The sequence below is a fragment of the Branchiostoma lanceolatum genome, chromosome 4 (assembly GCF_035083965.1).
Source record: "Branchiostoma lanceolatum isolate klBraLanc5 chromosome 4, klBraLanc5.hap2, whole genome shotgun sequence".
Lineage (NCBI taxonomy): Eukaryota > Metazoa > Chordata > Leptocardii > Amphioxiformes > Branchiostomatidae > Branchiostoma > Branchiostoma lanceolatum.
In genome coordinates this window covers 242,022-261,901 of record NC_089725.1, presented here as the reverse complement: position 1 = coordinate 261,901, position 19,880 = coordinate 242,022, and the positions used below count along the sequence as shown (strand labels likewise).

General features: G+C 41.7%; 1 protein-coding gene across 1 annotated transcript; it reads left to right on the top strand.

Moving 5' to 3' along the window:
• The first annotated feature begins 2,387 nt into the window (after window positions 1–2,387).
• Window positions 2,388–19,860, top strand: LOC136433946 (polycystin-1-like protein 2). The gene is made up of 18 exons (XM_066426554.1): window positions 2,388–2,603; window positions 3,422–3,591; window positions 5,877–6,107; window positions 6,450–6,620; window positions 7,086–7,246; window positions 8,891–9,028; window positions 9,499–9,649; window positions 9,952–10,107; window positions 10,541–10,762; window positions 11,391–11,508; window positions 11,787–12,019; window positions 12,763–12,904; window positions 13,230–13,711; window positions 14,364–14,562; window positions 15,181–15,381; window positions 16,750–16,909; window positions 17,385–17,563; window positions 17,712–19,860. Exons 1-18 carry the CDS (start codon window positions 2,426–2,428, stop codon window positions 17,804–17,806), a joined length of 3,387 nt encoding a protein of 1,128 aa, XP_066282651.1. The 5' UTR covers window positions 2,388–2,425; the 3' UTR covers window positions 17,807–19,860.
• Window positions 19,861–19,880: the final 20 nt, after the last annotated feature.

Here is a 19,880-nt window from a genome sequence, read left to right as displayed (position 1 = left end):
CGTGCCTTCAAAGTTAGTATGTTAGACCTACGGGTGGAATATTAAAGACCGTCTGTACAGTACAGATAGTTGTTGTAGATCAATGATAATCAATTGTAGACCACAATGTCTATTTCTTCAATACCAACAGTTGAGAAATGTGGTGACTTCGCTTCTTACCACGACCGATACCTTGACGCGCGTGCTGGTGTCGGCCATGCTGACCGATGGACCGCCGGTGGTGTTCGAGTCGGCCCTTACGACTGTCTACTATCAGAAACAGAGCGTGGACCGCCTCCATGAGGCCAACTTCACCAGCGAGCGAGTCGACGGTTCCGTGACGTTGCCGAGTCCAGATGCAGTCTTCGGGAATGAGTCTACAATTGCGGTTGTGAATTCTAAGGTAAGCAATGAAAAATGCCATTATTTTCCCGTAGCTTTTCAATTAACATCTTTACCATGTGGTATATAAAACTGTGTATATCCTGTTAACAAGTACGTCTTCATACGTATACAAGATTTTGCTTTTGTTCTTGCAATTACCTGCTATGATGGGGGTTGTTATCAAACAGTATACACATAAAGACACTTGTATCACTAGGTACAACGTACGTCATCCTACGTCACAAATATGACGTGGGGCAGCCAACCAAACTGGCAGAGTATCACTAGTACTGTTTCCTCGCCTAGCGTCATTCTAGGATGTCGCTGTGTGATCTGCATGTAACCTAGCCCCTCTGGTGGCAGAGTATATCAGGATTATCCGAAGCCAAATATCATCGCCATGTCCAAATACCATCGCAATGTAGCGTCACACGTCAAATACGTCACACGTCACAGGTATCATGGTAACCAACTAGAAACTACCGTTGATTTTAGAAACTTAGTTGAAGACATGACGGTCCTTTCTAGTTTCAAATGATCCTTAGATGCTCTGCCCTCTCTTAGACCAAGCTGCCTGTAGGTTAATCACACACCGACCCCCTGAAGGACGCTAGAAGAGAAGATTGTGGCGCTCTCCCGCTCGCTGGTTGCCTGTTTCACGCCGTTTTGATGACGTAGATTGTACCCTGCCGTGCTTACATGTATGTGAGCCATTGTTGTTCTAGTTTATGGCCTTTCCTCGCAACCCGTTCCTTTGGAACCAAGGAGACCAGGTTCGGTCTTCTGTCCTTTCCTTGGACTTTTTCGAAGACAACGGTGAACGGATAGACGTACAGGACACGTCAGAACCTCTTGTGGTAAATGTTTTATTTCAACACAATGTGTTAATTAATGAAAACTTGTTTCGTAAAATCATTCTCGAAAAATGAGAAATGACGTATTGATATAGACGTGGAATGAAGACGACTACAAGATTTGTGTACTTCCCCATATGATGTTCTCATTCGTATGGTAAATCTTTCATCGTAACTGTTTTATTTATGATCAATGGATGAGTCTCATAACGTATTAACCTGTGAATCTTCGTAGAGCACTGCACAGAAATTTCATAACATGCCAGTACCGGTATGCGTATGCTTTCCATAATTGTATGATTAATCAATCAATTAGGGAAATCTACACTTTGTATGTAACGACAAAATATGTTATCTCTTGTTGCTCAGTTTTACGTGAAAAACTACGACAAGCCCGGATTTCCTGAAGTGGTCTTCATGAACGACTCCGTTGTTGCCGGTAACGGACTGTCGTACCACAAGATGCCGACGGGCTCCGACACCGTGCCGTCACCCATACTCCTCATGCTGGTGCCGCCGCCTCATGTCGTCGGTATGCCGTCAAGTTGAACGTTGTTTTGATAGAGTCGGAGGCTAGTGCTTTGTCATTTATTATCTTGATCCTGATTTGAGTCGGTGTGAATAAAAGATAAAAGTAGTCCCAGTCTTAAGCTTCGGTTGGTAAGTGCCATCTGTACTTGTATACAGGTACAGATAGCATTTACCTCAACAACCAAAGTCTTATTTTTACACCCGAGAGGACTGATGGAATTGCGTCAAGTGCCTTCCCCAATAACATAACGTCTGGAGTTGGAATGCCAGGATCGAGCCTGTGATCTCTCGATCTCATGTGTAGCCTATGTCACTACATCAGTGTGAAGATAATAATGTAAAGTTACACTTCACAAGTTACTTTCAACCAGACAACAATGCCAGCATCCATATAATACCTGATTTATTTGTAGTCGACGACGGCAACACTGCACTTTCGCCGGTAGTTATGGGTGATGAAAAAGTGAGAAATGCAATGAACTAATGTAAGAGAAGTTGTCGGAGATGTGACATTCATGTAGGTTGTGTTGTCCAGACCTGGAGCTTTATCTTTAAAATCCTTACTACTTACAGGTGAGTGCTGTTGGCATTATGAATACCTGATAGAATAAAGCTCTTCATCGTAGTACCTATAACAATTCCTTTTATACTAAACCTCAACAGCATACCAGGTATACATGCAGTACAATGAGCCACCAACACCGGATAACCACAACTTCACCGCCATCATACCACCTCTGGAGATAGCTTGTGACTCCAACGTCTACAATCTGTCCGGTCAGGATGTTACGGCTTTGTTTCCCTGGGTGTATCCGGAAGTCAACGGGACCTACTACATTGGGGTGAAGGAACTAGGTGCGTTATCACATGTATTGGAACTGGATTACATGTATCTAAAAATAGTGTTTGTCTTGCATTAAGTGGGTCACGAGTTCAATCCCCGGCCCTGTTATACGAAAGACTTTTGAAATGATACATTCTTCTTTATCTCCTAATTATAAGCATCATAAGAGAGATATAAGCACCCAGTCTTTAGAAAAGAGCATGGTAGTTGAAAACAGAATCTGCTACAAGTGGACTGGCTCCTGGCTGTATACCATAGCGATTGCACAAAGTTGTGTGGCCCAAGGGCTATTGAAACGAAGATGGGCGCCGCCCTTTATGCACCGTCTTGTGCATGAAGGACGTTAGCTTTAATATCATGTGTATTTGTGAAAATCGCTACATTTTTGACAGAGCCAAGTGGTAGATTGGTCATTTGTCATTCAGAGACGGCATGAATATGTGATGTCCCAAAGGTTACCCCTTCCCTTATCAATAAATTTATCGGCAAGAAACTTGACCAGAGCGAGGGGGTATATAAAACCTCCTTGACCAGAGTGAGCATATTCAATCTCAGAATAACGTTGCACTTGGAATAAAAGTCTTCGCTTGTACTGCGCTTGCACGGTTATGTTTTTTGTTTCTTTTTCTTGTGGCGCTTCGTTCGATTTGGATATCGTAGAATTTTCAAGCCAGCCGATCGCCGACAAGGATCTAAGACAGCCTTTTCCGTAGTAAGACAGCTTTGACTTCTGTACGATTATCTCAAGAATGCCCTTGGTGTGCCATCGTACGGTCATACAATGAATGTGGCCGGACAGAGTAATGTACATGTTTTCTGCATCTTATAGCCCCATCAGTGTGTAATAATGTTCCTGGTGCTTCGGTTGCTGATGTCAAAGCAAGGCTGAGAGAGGCACTTGACAACGAGACGTACAGCTTGGCAATTATGACACCAAGGTGCACATGGTGGGACCAGGGGGAAGACACGCCCGGACAGTGGGACCCGTCAGGCTGCACGGTGAGTATCCGTCATCCTCACCAATCAGTAGGTACCGATGACTCAATCAAGCATTTCCTCGTGTCCTCACAAGGACACCAACATGGAGGCGGAGACAGCTATTTGCATTTCAGTGAATCGTAGTTCAAGCGTTTTCTGACATCTTGAGATCTTCTGGCCTCTCGGTTAACCTCTATGTATGGTAATCAGTGTTTATCCAAAAAGAAGAAAACCTAAAGAATACTTCAAGAATAGCCAATAAGACACAAGGAATACTGTGAACACCTGAGCTACTATCCATTGAAATGCAAATCAAGGACACCGACATGGCGGTGAGCAACTGTCTGCTTTGCTGAAATGAAAACGTAGTAGAAACGCTCGATTTTATCAAACTATTTATCTATGAACCTTTAGGGTGGTCCATTCAGTAAACTTGGGAAACTGATTTCCAAGGAAGTCTCTCCTAAACCATAACAAAGTCAATATGCGCATAATGATTACTTATTAACAATATGAGGAATGAATTATACATTCACATTAACATAACACAAAGTAGCGACAATCAAATATCGGAATAATAAAAATCATGCAAACAACTCAGGATAACTAAGACTAGAGTTCCACGAACACATTATCTTCGCCAAATAATCAAGGCTTATTATGGAGAGTGATTAATATTTACGTGCTTATCACCCCTGCAAATTTGACCATGCACCATACCGTTTGGAAGTTATGATGGGGCGAATGAGTCCAGTCTAGATGGGGTTAAAAATCATTTGGTGGTACAGGACTAGTATATGTGTAGAGTGTGCTGATATATGTTATAACTGGTCATGAAAAATATGAGTATGTTGATATTATATGGGCCACAAAGGTTCGATATTGCAGTGTTGTAAGTTGAAAGTGATGATGAAATGGTACAGTCAATATATATATAGAGAGTAAATCTTGATTCCATATCATACACATTTTGAAAGACACAGTGCATGTACATGTGACTTTTCCGCACCTAGCAGTGGTGCAGTTTTGATGCAGTGTACTCTCAAGGCAGAGGAGTGGGTCTGGCTGGTTTTTGACGTGTTTCAGGTGTTTTTGTCAGGCATTCTATTTTGTCCCCTTTTCGTTATGTCGCCAACCGTGTTGAACAAAATGCCTAAACTGAACGCGTTAAAAACCAGCAGGACCAACACCTCTGCTTCGAGAATAGTTTATTTATTTGACCTACATGTATGTTTATGCAAGTCCATCTGTTTACATGACCTGACACTGTCCCATGTCCCACTATGAAATGCAGTGGGTTAACAAACTTTCCTTACTAATTATGAAAATTAGCTCCTGATTTGCATAATTAGTCATTGATTATGTTAAGCACCGTCTGAGCTCTCTACTTCCCAAACATCACGACGATCTGTCAACCCCTTCTCAAGTTATTCATGTCCGAATGTCAAAACAAAAACACCAACTGTAGTTCTTAACAAGCCGCTAAGGGGCCCAAATCTACAGAACTTACTTTCTGTGGCATGAACTATCTACCACACAAAAGTCATGACCATAGCACTTTCAGAAAATATGCCTCTAAATTTTGAAGCTCCGCTGCAGTACCTTAAGTACCCGCTAGAAGGCCCATTATCGAACTTGACCTTCCTTTTTGTAAACCATACCAATCCACTAAATATCATACAGATCCATTAACAGCTTCTCGAGTTATGCTGGCGACATACAAATACACATCCACACAAAGCCCGCTGCAGTACCAACGAAAAATACCAGGGGAACCATTTTTGAACTAGACCTCCGTTTCCACAACATCTGCACACCTGCAAAAAATCATGAAGATCCATCAACGTTTCCGTCACTTTTTTTGTCTACATACAAAAAAAAAAAAAATGCAAAGTCTGCTGCAGTACTGTTGAAAAACGCAAGGTGAACAATTTTCGAACTTGAACTTCCTTTGCACAACCACTACACACCTACCAAAAATCATAAAGATTCATTGAAGCTTTCTTGAGTTATGCTCCTGACATACATTCAGACCCACCCAACAGATTTTTCAACCGAAAACATAATCTTCTCCGAGTACAAGTACTCGGCGAAGATAAAAAACATCTCAACATCATTAAGTCATTCAATGGTCATTGAGGGTCATAGGTGGGAACTGTTCTGATTTCAAAGCCTGTTTGAAGGCTTTAAGGTTGGGCGCTTGTCTTGTCTCAGGCTTAAGTGAGTTGTATATTGCAGCCATGCGTTTTGCTATCAGTATGACCATCCTTCTATCAAATACTGTCTGTATCAACTGCATTTCACAGATTGGCCCCAACACCACAGCAACATACACCCAGTGCCTGACGACACATCTGACAGCGTTTGGTTCTGACTTCATAGTTCCACCCAACTCCATCGACTTCAGCACGGTGTTTGCAAAGTTCGCCAATCTGAGTGACAACGCAGCCGTGTTCTCTACCGTCATCGTCATGTTTGGCATCTACTTCATCATCGTTGTCTTTGTGTTTAAGGCGGACAAACGAGACAGAATCAAGGTAAAATTAAGGTTACAAGACGTCGGTTCTTAACATTCTTCAGTGCATTTACCTCTCTTTACCCAAGGTGAGTCTCTCCTTTGAATGTAGTTGGATTTATCTATAGAATTGGATGTATTCTTTCTAAGCAAGCGGAAGTAAAGGCGAACAGCTGTGAGCGTTTATGATCACATCGTGAAAAATCCATGCAAAGAATCAATTATTGCTGAATACTTTTTGAGGTTCAATCCCAAACTACCACCAATAAAATGAATATCACCACACCTACGTCGTCTAGGGGCTAGCCATCTTTCACATTTCTCAGGGCTGATCAGTACAGTGTTTTAATCTTGTGCCCTGCAGTGGGGAGTTCTGCCCATCGCTGACAACAATGAATCCGACGAGAACTTCTACCTGCTGACCGTGTACACAGGGATGAAGGCCGGGTCTGGGACATCGTCCAAAGCCGGCATCATCCTCCACGGAGCTGATGGAGACACTGGACCCAGACCGCTGGCTGCATCTAAGAACCAGGTCGGTATGGCAACTCTAGATCTACACATCACGGAAAGTGTTCCAAAGATAGTCTAAAATATGTCAACATGTACCACTAAATGTTTTCACAGTGTGAACGAAATTCGACGATCTAATACTTCCGTTGGAATTTTGTGGATTTCTTAATGCCATAGTCTTAGCCTTATCAGCTGATTTTCAACAAGTCCCAAGCCATCTGGGAATCTTTAATTGAGGTCATTGTCCTCAATAAACAGACTTGCTGATTATAAACTATACAACACTCTATTCAAAAAGGGTGTGTCGGTCTCTTTTGGTACAGTCTCTAAATATCCTGAAAGGGGGATCAAAATCGCGAAATGATTCCTCGAAATCCAATAGCTGCCCACATACCAAAAGTTATCAAAATGACCTTGAGTTCTAGGTTCGTACACAGGCACTTCCCAGGGGTATTTGATCAAACGCCATGTTATGTTATGTTCTCAGGTTTTCCAGCGCGGTAGCATCTGCAGCTTTCTGTTGTCCACGACTTACAACCTTGGAGAGTTGACCAATGTTCACGTGTGGCACGACAACTCAGGTGACGGAGGTGATGCCAGCTGGTTCCTGGACAGGATAGTCGTTGGAGACCTACGCAGAAATAAACGGTACGAACAACAAGCATTCTCTAATCCGATCACAAGTACGATGTTTCAAATATGGTAGATTCCTCTCACTTCAGTATTGTTGCATATCCTGCCAGGGGAAAGTGCATTCGATATTCTGAATCAAAGTTAAATTGCAATTTGCAAAGTTACACAACCAAAGTTGGACTTACCAAAAATAATCAGCTCCAGTCTTTGTTAAGGAATGGTATTGGTATTGGTATTGGTTTATTGCACAAAGCATATGGCAGCCTAACGGCTGAATTGCACGCTCTTTACATGATATTACTGCAACACTTAAAACAATTAAATGTAAACATCAAAACACTAATTAAACACTAAAACCGCTCTAGGCGTAGTTTTACTTACTACGATGATATAATAATTATAAAAACGTATCATATAGGATAAAAAGTGCTCGCAACAAGTGCCCAGTCAGTTCACAACAAGGGAAGTCTCAATATATATACGGTAACAATCCGTGAAATCAAAAGAAAGTTCTGTTACAACTCTAGTTTAAATTGAGGTGCTAGATATTCGATGCGTGGTCTACTTGGAATCATTACTGTAGTAAAGTTTTAGGGGCTCGTGGAATGAAGGACATTGAATGTCTTTTGCTTCTGCTGAGCGTTGAGCGTAGTCATGAATGCCCAGAGAGGTGAAGTGCTGTCCTGCAGGATGTTTTCAAGTGTTCTCCGGGTAGCACTCTCGCGTCTACTTGCTAGGGAAGGAAGTGAGTCAGCAGGTAGCCCAATGATTCTGAGACAGCGATTTTGAATTGACTGTAGTGAGTCAGATAGGTGTTTGGGCAGTCCGCCCCACACCGGACTAGCATACTAGTACTCAAGGGTAGGTCTGATGAACGTCAGGTAGATCTGGGTTAGGACCTCTACAGAGAGCCCCGCCTTCTTAGCGACACTGAGATAATACATTTTTGGTCGAGCGAGCCCTGTTCATCATGTACTCAATGTGAGCGTCCCAGGTCAGGTCGGCAGAGATGTGAACCCCGAGTAGTTTGAAGGTGGTGACTCTTTGGATCTCCTGGCCTGATATAGTGGGATGGGGGGAGAGAGGCCAACGTACCTACCCCCTTGCGCTAATTACCATGTCTTTGGTTTTCTTCCCGTTTGCGGCAAGTGAAAAAGAACTGCCCCAAACGTCAATAGAGTCCAATGAGCAATCCACTGCTTCTGTAACATAACGTTAGAACACGTCACTTGGTAGGAAGTGGATCATAAGTTGCTCGACGTCTATGGCGCACCCCGTCGATCCCTGTTGAAGGATGGTTGTTACATTATACATCTGACAATCTTGAAAAACCCTAGTCCTGCTACGCTCGGCAATTGCCGGGTTGTACATTCTTGTTCTGTATGCTAGCCCAGACAATTGCTGGGTTGGGAATATTTCTACAATGCGCTAGTTGCACCCGCGCGGTTGTTTACAGCGTGGTAACTAAAATTGAGCAATATCAAACGAGAACTCTTTCTTTCAAATTTTTCTGCGCACTTCGGCAGTGGGGGTATATTTTAGCTCTGGAACTCCAGCAGGACAAGGGTTAATAAAGATTGTGCAGTCTTATGGCGATTGAGAAGTCTGCTAATCTGTCATTGTTTGGTTTTGAGTAATTATCTTGCAATCATCGTTTAGTTACGTGTTCTTCTGCCAACGTTGGCTGGCGGTTGAGCTGGAGGATGGAAAGGTGGACCGCTTCCTGAGCGCAGCCGGGCGTGACGAACTCACAAACTTCTCGTCGGTTTTCCATGAAAAAACTCGTAAAGATATAAGGTTTGTGGAAAATGATTCTTAGCTTCAGTAATATATAAGTGGCCACCATCATCTCCTAATACAAAGGAGGTCTACCTGCCTACCTACTGGTAGAAGCAGGCAGTTCTCTCGGATCGACTGTATTTATGGGTGAATATAATTATGATATAACTGCCATAATCTGCTACAAACATATTTGATGTGGCCCTTCACGGTTGTCGTTCATGGACATCACCATGATTATAAATGCAGTCGGGTAGAATATGAGTATGTGTTTACAACTGCAGTCATGTGTATGATATATTCAGCTCCATAGTGGAGCTAATCAAATACAAAATGTATTTCTAAACCCGCCCCGATCACAGTGAAAATGTTTGTGAACCAGTATTCCGTTAAACATAACTGCTACAAACAAAGTCCAGTTCAATACCGGAGTCAGTCAACAGAGCAGATTCATAGTCATTCTTTTTATTTCAATGTGTCGCCAACAGCGATGGTCACCTGTGGTTCTCGGTAGCATCCCGGCCCACCCGGAGTCACTTCAGCCGTGTTCAGCGGGCCTCGTGCTGCCTGTCTCTGGTCTTCCTCACCATGATCACCAACGCCATGTTCTATCGGACAGACGACAGCGTCAAACAACAGGTTGGTCAATTTTATTTTGTGATGCTGCAACAACGAAGCAACCGGTTAACTCAACAACCTGCATTAAATAGAGACGGGGGCTGATACAGACTTCGAACGACCTTCGATCCTGTGCTTACGTCACACTTGCAGGGACGACTGTATTGAGCAACCGGGCTCCTGGTAATCATGAAGGAGACCAAAAGACTGGTCGGAATGTTGACTCACATTTCTTGTGCAGCAGTTAAGTGAAATCTCTTTCAATGATGTTATAAACTTTCATGTAACGTGACTGTATCAACATTGCGTGTATCCCGTGGCAGGTGTACCGACTGGGCCCTCTGGTGTTCACCTTGTCTCAAGTGTGGATCAGCTTCGTCAGCACGATCATCGTCTTCCCGGTCAACTTTGTCATTGTTTATGTGTTTACAAAGTCCCGTCCTAGCCGGAGTAAGACAGCCCCTGAATCTGCCTCAAAGGTTAGAACCCGTGCTTTAAAAACACCTGGTAGAATCAGAAAGTACATTTTTGGTGACACCTTAGGGGAGATCCAAATGGAATACTGTAGTTTAAGTTTTCCCTTAAATGCTTGTTTGATGTGAGTGTAGATACTGGTAAGCAAAGTTTTTACAAGACATGCAAAGCAGAGCAGTATATGCTATGGAGAAAAAAGCTTAGAAGCTGCTGATTTCAAACTACGTCATGTTTTGCTTGCTGCGACATATGTTCAACTTTGTCATTGGTTTTCTTTAGTTGCATCTATATCGATGTCTTTTTCTGAAATTAGTGTTTAAGCAATTATAGGCAACAAAAGTATCATTATGATAAAGAAGTTGTGTCTAATCAACCTCAAATGATATGTTACACACATTGAATTGAAATTTCCAATTTTGTTTTGCTGATGAGTATCAGGTGAATGGCGGGTTTGTTAGGGAGACAAAGGAGCAGAGGCAGTCCGGCCTGCCCCACTGGTGCGTGTACATCGGCTGGGTTCTGGTCTTCCTGTCGGCAGCAGGCTCGGCCTTCTTCGTCATCCTCTACAGCATGGAGTGGGGAGCGGAGAAGTCGGGGGAGTGGCTGACTTCAATTCTACTCTCCATCTTCCAATCTGTTCTCCTTATACAGCCACTCAAGGTATTTCAGCTGTTTCCCGCTCTCAGTTTGGTAATTGTGGTTTGTTTGTGATTGTACTACAAGTAAGCAAACCACAGGGCAGGCCCTTATACTAATCAATTCATTCCTTCGATTGGACTCTTTTGCTGCCTAGTGGCAAATATGTTTTGCTGTTTCAGTAGCAGGGAACATTTTCTGCAGGTTAGAATTGCTAACCCTTCTCATTTAACGTGCTAGAGGCACCTCCTCGAACACGGGACAACATTTTCGTCCCTTCTGAAAGACGGGTGCAGCTCGAACGAAGTGCCCTTCCAGTTACCAACTGATCGAAAGCAGGAGTTCAACTTTGAAGCTGCTACCAGTTGAATTAGTAGGGATCAGTGTATGAACTCAATGTTCATGTATCTCTACGTTGTAATTCAAGTACCGCGGACTTACTCAGCTGTGACAGGGACCCCAAGTTATCATCTGACAAACTCGATGAAAGGTTCATTGAAAAGTAGATTTGTTGTTCCTTTGAAATGTCGTGATATGTTATGATATCTGAACATGATCATCATTGGTACCAGGACAGCTAGCGACCGTCTTTGAAAGCAGCAACAGGCTGTATGGATGTCAACATAAAAATGTTCCATATCGTTTTTTCCAGGTTCTACTGTTTGCCTTTATTATTGCGTTCATCAATAAGAAGATCGGGAAGGCTGAGGTGATGGAAGAAGATGCACTTGATGACGACGAGGAGTTTCTACCTGCACCTCCAGATGCTAGTAAGTGTTTTCGCTATACTACATTGTATAGCCTAAGTATCAAATCAAGCCAGGCAATACTTCTTCCTGAGTGTTCATATCGTTAAGACAACACCGTTATCAACAGCACGTGTGAAGTGCCTTTCCACATTACACAGCATCATCTCGATTATGGGGCTGCCAAACTAACCACAACATATTTAGCGACGAAGATATACGTTGAAAATATTTGATGTCAAGAGCATGCATATCATTTTAAAATGTTGGGTCTGAATCATTAAAAAAATCATGAATTACAGAAAATGTACGAGCTCCAGCAATGCCTAGCTCATCAGCCTCCAGCAGAACAGAAGACCTGGCCATGGCTCGCGCCTTGCGAAAGAAAGAACTTCGAATGAGCACAATTCTATGGGACGTCTTCAAGCACTTCCTCGTCGTGGCCGTGGTATTTTACTTGGCCTTCAGCAGCATGGACACCCAAGGGTATTACATGGAAAAATCGCTGAAATCTCGGTTTCCAACATTCAAAAAGGTAATCATATATATTTTCTGTTACTACAAATATCAGTCGACGATCTGTTGTGGATCGAGATCAACTAACCATCGCCTAACTTCAAAAACGTTTATTCCAAACCGAGTGTTTGATTTAATCTAGAACTAGTATGATATCAATGAACTGTCAGAGGTAAGTCATAGGTGAGAGGAATACCGTTACTATTGGATGAGATGTTATGTATTTGCGTTGTATTTTCATCAGCCTAATCACACATTGATACCGATAGAACGTCTGAGTTTTACGTATTAGGGACATCGGACACCGACATAGAAGCAGCTATTTGCGTGTCAGTAAATCTTTGCTAACGCCTTTTCGGAAATCTAGAGATCTTCTGCCACTCCCAAACAACCTCTATCAAGTGTATTTAGCTAGCTAATAGAATAGAATACAAGAAGAGCACATAAGAATTTGCTGATAACATTTAAAAAAATGCAATTTGGTGAACCCAACATGGTGGTCTGCACCTGCCCACTTCACTGATATGGAAAGGGAGTGAAAAATAAAATGTCCTATTCCCCTCAAGAGCCCGACGATATCACGCCTGTCTTTCAGGTCGGCTCGTACGGCTAATAGTCAGAATTAAATTGCAGCGACTTCTGCTACAATTTGTGTCTTAATGTACTTTGATCACTTATTTTTTTCCTAAAGTCTTCCTCAACTGCGACATTTCATTGCTTTAATTTGACCATAACAATAAAACTGTTTCGATTGTCCCATAGGTTAATACTTTTGACAAAGTCTGGAACTGGTCCTCCGCTGAACTGACGAAGGTTCTGTTTGCTCGGCCCGGCAGCAAGCTGCTCGATGATCAGTCGTACAGAGTTGGGGCGGCCGCGTTCAAACAGTTTCGAAGCCGAAAAGGTTCTAGTTTCATTTGTATGTATATCGTAATAGATTACATATGTATATGATAGTCCCAACCAAAAACGGATAGAGTATCTAAAGACTCTGTTAAGCTATATCCTATTCGATTTGACATCAATGTCCAGGATAATTTGTGCGCATCTACACATGTAGCTCTGTTTGCAAATGTTAAATGAAGTTTCATTCCAAATATGTTAAAAGGACATCGTTTTAAACTCGTCAAGAATTTCTGTGTTCTACGAAATAAACATTACCTGTATGGTACCGTATTGTATAAGCTTCATAAGGCCGCGCTTCATAACAGTTTTTTGTCTACACATAGGTGACTGCCTGACTGAAGTTGCCACCTTTCCGCACTGCAAGATAGACTACTCGCTGACAAAGTATCAGAGTGGAGAATTTGGCATTGGGTGGCGGTCAATATCTGATAGCAGTATCAACGTAACTGATGCAACTGTTAACAATATGGCATCAGCATGGGTCTTCACGCCGGGGTCGTCTCTCCCCTACGGCGGGCAAGTGGGCACTTATGCCGACGGGGCCTATATGTTTGAGATTGGCGACGATCCTCGCCAGGCCGATCTCACCATGAAGCATCTACAGAAGCACGAGTGGCTGGATGACTTCACAGAAGCCGTTGTGGTCGAGATAAACGCGTACAATGCTAACGCCAACCTTTTCGCGGTGATCACCCTTCTGGTAGAGTTTGTAGCAGGTCGCGGGGCGAAAACAACCCAAGACATCCGCATGTTCAAGTTGTATTCTTACGTAGGGACTGCGGGACAACTGAACATAGCATTCCAGGTATGTACAGAAATATGATGAGACTTTTTTCTGTAAGTTACGTTCTAAAGCAATGGCCAATTCTTAGAATCCCAAATGAACCATTGCCTTACAATAGACAAACAAAGTATTATGGTACATAATCTCACTGGACTGCGCCAAATCATGAAAGGAATTCTTAAAGTGACGCAAACCGGCATCATTCGGCATCGATTTGTCGTCTGCAATCTAAAAAAAGTCCAATTAGCAATCACTGAAAATCTCTTTCAGAAGAATCTTGATAATTGTACATAACGTCAATGATTCAATGGCAACACTGAAATTCCAATAAAGACATTTTAATTTGGAGCCGAAACTGAGAATGTGACAATTCCGAGCGCGGCCATTTTGTTCGTAGAGGTCAGTTATGTTACCCTTGCGTTGCACATTAGTGTGACTGCAAGGGAAAGTTGGCAAAATATCGCAACGTTGGTGCACATTTCAAGTGCAGTTTGGCGCATTTCAATGAGATAACCACCTAATGTAACGCTTGAACGAGAAATGTATGTCTCGAAGAGGTAGTCCTCCAAGAGTACGAAACCTGATCCACCACTCGTATGTGATTGATGCGTAGATGTCTATGTCTGCCAGAGGTACACCCGTTTACCCAAGAATCTTCTTTTCTCTTTTTCAGATCATTTTCGCCATCCTGTTTGTCTTGTCGCTGTTCAGAGAGTTGAAGAAAATGGTGCATCAGAAGAAAGGGTATTTCTGCCAGGCCTGGAACTGGCTAGAATTCCTACGACTCCTCATGTGCATCGCAGTTATGGCCCTGTTTGCTGTCAAAGAGATCATGCGTGGCAGTTACGTCAACCAGCTAAAAGATGTCAAAGGTACAATAACACTTAACTAATTCATAAACATGTTCATGTGTTTTAATGCAATAGATATGATATCAAATCAGAAGATAATTTACGTGTTTTCATTAGAGCCGTTCCGTCCTGTGCATTCCGTATCATATTGATACTTAATTCATTGCTCAACAGCTGTATATAAGAAGCACAAATACAGTCGTTCCGTCGTAAGTATAAGCCCTTTTGATAATATCATTATCTATTTTCTACCAAAAAGTGAGTATTTTGACCCAGAATACAAGGATCGACAACTTTCTTGTTGTGATCTTTGAAGCATGTGCGATTTTTTCATCAATTGGCCAATTTTTGTTGTTGCGTCAAAAGTTATACATTCAGGCTTATAACTGTTACAGTGACCAACTCACAGGTACCACATGTCTTATTTATCTTAAGTATGGGTGGCAACTTCTTTTGCTTAACAACAATTCTTAGAAACTATGCTACTTTAAAACAGGCTATGTCCACTTGAAGTATGTGATGAGACTATATGCTTGCGCAGTCCTTGGTGTGATTTCAAGGACCTGCGCAGTTTCTCAATGAACACATCCATCGATGCGTATTTGATGAGACATAAAATTTTCTCTTTATAACCAACAGGTCAGTTCGTCAGCTTCCGCGGCATCGCAGTAGTCAGCGACGTCTTCACGTCTCTGATGGCCATTCTAGTCTTCGTCATGACGCTCCAGTTCATGTCACTGTTGAGCTTCAACCGCCTCATCGGTGTCTTCTTCCACACGCTGCGGAACGCAGCCCACAAGATCGCCACTTTTTCCCTCATGTTTGTGCTGATACTTGCGGGTGGGTGTCTTCTTCTGCCAAAATATTGCGAACGAGACATGTATGAAACCATAAGATAGCACGATGATAGCATTCCTGATGGAAATGGAAAACAATATGAAATGTAATGCTTAAACGATATAACAACAATCGCCTAAACGTGGCATTTCCTTGAAGTTGATATGCACTATTTTGTACCTTTTGAAAACATGGCAGATCCATATACAGTTGCATGACACGTCTTTAGATGCAACACTGACGACTGGAATTGGCTTTGCATAAAGGTGTTTCTCAGTAGCAATGATATTTTTAAAACTGTCCATGGTTCCTCGCCGTAGACTGTATTTATGAATGGCATTTACATATCAAAATGTGCACATAATGATCATTACATTAAATATCTTAGAGTACCTTCATTTTCAAACAATATAACAATGTCAATGTTTCTCTTGTATTTGACGTACTTGTACTTGCAAATCATGTAGTTACCAAGTACAGTCAAACCTGTATTCAGACCGACAGGTTGGCTCGTTCACCCAAAAAAATCATACATTGGAAAAATTCAGCTTTAGTTAGTTCCCAGGAAACATATCTACGAGAGATGCACAATGGTGTTTAATCCCCATGCTGTTATGTAATCAAATTTCATCAAACCATTGTTTGGCAATCAGAACTGTGTTTATCTAACAATCAAACATGTTTTTCTAGATGTCTGTTCCTTGAACAGCCAAAACAAGTGAATTCAGTTTCTATGGTATATAACGTTATATGGTCAAAATTCTAACTGGCTTAATTTGTACTTTGTGCAGTATTTAGGTGCTTCACTGATTTTAACTAATGACACAAAAAGATGCATTAACAGATTTTAACTGTAATTCAACTGCATCTATGTTTACAGTGGTGTTACTGGTACTGTGAAAAATACAGTGTGTATAAGAATTGTTTCTGATTCTGGTGTTGAAATTGAATGAATGGCTGTTGAAATTGAATGCGTGCCAGAGCTTGCAGAATTCCTCATTTTCAAGAGACCGCTGCTGGGTTAGATGCTGCTGTCAATCAACTTTGGTTGTTCAGGGGAGGGTGAAGGCCCATTTGGGACTGAAGAAAGTGGTTGCTGGTTGGGGAAGACAGTGGTTGCTTGGGAGAGGGTCTTAACTATGTGAAAATGGACGGTACTGTTTCAATGTGTCCTTTGAAGGCAGGTGGTTGCCTGCGCCAGGTGGTTGCTCGACCAGGTTTGACTGTAGTATCAATTGATTAATACAGTACAATTTCCAATGCTGTGAAGCTTGCAACCAAGGATATTGGCGTGTACAGCTAATGATATATTACAACTACAATAACTTTTTTTCTGGTAGCAACGGCATGTTGTTTTTGTTCACTGTCCAGCGTTCAGCAGCATGGGGGTTCTGGTGTTTGGATCTGAAGCGGAAAACTACATGACGTTTCCGTCAACCGTCCGGACTCTCCTCCTCCAGATGTTCGGGAACATTAACTTCGCTGACGTGTCGCCCGGCCACGTCCTCATTGGCCGCCTATACGGCCTATGGTGTGTAGGTTTACAGCATCGGTGTGCTAATTTTATTTCATTAGTTCTGAATCTGTATCAAAAGACAGTCTAACCACACGTTGGCGTATCGCGTTTCCGTCTCGTAAACGGTCGTTGCCATTTGAAACGGTCGTCGCCCTATCACATGACCGGTCGCTACCATATTCTATTACTTTCTTTAAGGCTGACAAGAAGCAAAAACGTACAATAAAGCAACATTTCAATTCAAAATGTACGACAGTATTATAATAAACCGTTAAACAATAATCGAAAGAATGCACCTGCTTGGGGATGGACTCAAGTCAGAAAACCTGAACCATAATCTATGATCAACATCACGGTTGAAGAGGGCGTGCTTATACACTGAGAAGACTGGTAAAAATAAAGCTTGTTGGTACAATGTAAGTGCTTTATATTGTGCACGGAAATGACATGTAAAACGTTTACTATATATTGTTTGCATGTTTGTTTCCAGTTTCGTGATAGCGGTAGTGATCGTTCTCTCCAATATGTTCGTCACCATCTTGGATGATCAGCTGGCCGCATCCAAAAGCAGCCCTGGCGGTCCCGGTGGGGATAGCGACATGGGCGAGTTCATGGTCAACAAGTTCCTGCAGTTTCTTGGGATCAACGCAGCAGCTGTGCCTCCTAAAGGTATCAAATACTACAGACCTCTCGTGTTGTTTCATTGTGGACGTATCAGTTCATACTTTGTGACGTACGACGTCACAAATCGATATTTGGTCTTTCTTTTCAATGCCAACTCTCCAATACTGTTCTTTATCTTTTTGCCAATGCATAGCCAATAGGAACTCAAGCGGTGAGGAGGTGACAATGCAGCTACAAGAGCTAGAGGACAAGCTGGAGCTGACCCTGAAGAAGATCAACGCTATCTGAACGCGGCGTATGTAAAGCGTAAACCGTTTCGTGAATAGATTCCTGTGGTCAAAAGTAGTGCGATAAACGTTAGATACGCCTAATACGCCTTATTAAGCAACTAAATATACTTTGGGAAACGGTCAAGCATCGTTTCGAAATTTGTATCCAGTTACTTGAGAAACTGTACCTGGATGTCTAACCTTAAAGTGTTTATGACACCAAAATACAACATTTTCTTATTATCTGTATTAGGAATAGTATCATTCAAGAATATAAACGTTTGAAAGAAATACACAACCTGATGTTATTCAACATTGAATCATAAGAAACCATACTTCCAGCTTTTGATTTTTCTTTGATCTTTCCACCAGGTAATTACATTAATCAGTGACTTTACTCTTCTGATGACGCCACAATGAACACGGCAGCCCTTTCGGAACATTGCACCGCGGCTTGTGAAAAACATTATTTGATGAGCAAACAGAGCTCAGTTATCTTGATTACATTCAATTAAAAGACATTCTGATATTTAGTTTGTGTGCTTCTCAAAAGAACGTTCTTTCCGAACCGCAGTGCAAAGTTCCAAACTGGCTGCCATGGTCATTGTGACGTCATCGGAAGAGTCACTGATTAATGTAATTACCTGGTGGGAAGAATAAAAAACTGGAGGTATGATGCTTTGATGGTTCAATGTTCAATAACATCCGAAGGGTGTATATTTTGTGCAAATGTCTATGATATTTAACAATACTATTATGGGTTATGTAATTTTGGGAAATTTTTGATTTCGATGTCATTGGTGACTTATACACTTTAATCAATGATAGCAATAGAGATTATTCTGTTGGCGCATAGAGTATTGAACCATTGGCACACCGAAAACGTAATTCTTTATGGGAAAACATAACTTTATGGATATTTGTAAACAAATGTGGTACTCCAGATTTTGTTTGACATATGATATATCGTCTGTGGCTTTGTCTCCTTAAACACGATTTCTCTACGAGGAAAATCAACAATTTTGGAAAGTATACGTTTTTTTTGCACACAATTACTACATAGCACAATATACGTCACTATAATCAGCATGATCTATAAAGACACGTAATGTAAATCAAATATGAAAGAAAGACAATCGGTTGATTTTGTCATGATTTGCAAACGAGCAGAAAATTGCAATGAATGTCATTTTCAGCATTTGTTTTATTCTTTACCTTTACGTATGTAATCCTTTATGAATTATAGGACTCGAAAAAGAACGTTCGTATATGAAGTTATAGGCTACAAACAATTCTCACGTATGTTGATTAGCATGAATGTTCGTCCCTGTTGGTGGTACAGTATGTGTCAAACATATTACAGTATTGAAAGTCTATCACAGAGTTAAAAAACATGTTTATATCCAGTCATAATTGTACAGAGTTAAAAACTTTGTTCCAACTCAAAATTTATGCGCATCGAATTTTCGGCTGTCCTGCGCTTTTCCTCAGAAACAGACAATCTACATTAGGGCACCACAACAGCCTTCCCTCAACACAGACGGCGGGCGGTATAATATTCATTGACATTTGAAATAATTGCTGACGTCACGTGTCCATGAAGCCACTTGACCAAGGTGATTGGTAACTTGAATGTTCAGGAAGACTGCAGTGCAGTAGGACAGTGGAAAATTCGATGCACAGACATTTTGTGTTGGAACAGTTCTAACTCTGTACTACATAATGTTGATATAGGGGCCAAAATATGAATGGCCTGAATGCATGCGTTGTGGTACGTTGCATGTTATTAAAGGGACATCTCCATGTGTACGGACTCTAGATAATACCAGAACTGCAGTAACTGTGTAAATAGTGTCTGCTGGGCGCTGGATAGAAGAGTAAATATTTGCATGTTAACGTATCAATGTAGCGGATCCACACAACATTTGCTTATATTTTGTAAATCTGGAGGCAAGTAGACTGATCGTTGGAATAGGTCTGTAGATAAAACATAATATGATAAACAACAAACTAATTATAAGTAGATCACAAATCTGACAAGTATGTCATGAAAAGATACATGTACGTCTCAGTTTGGTCTGTATCTGTATAAA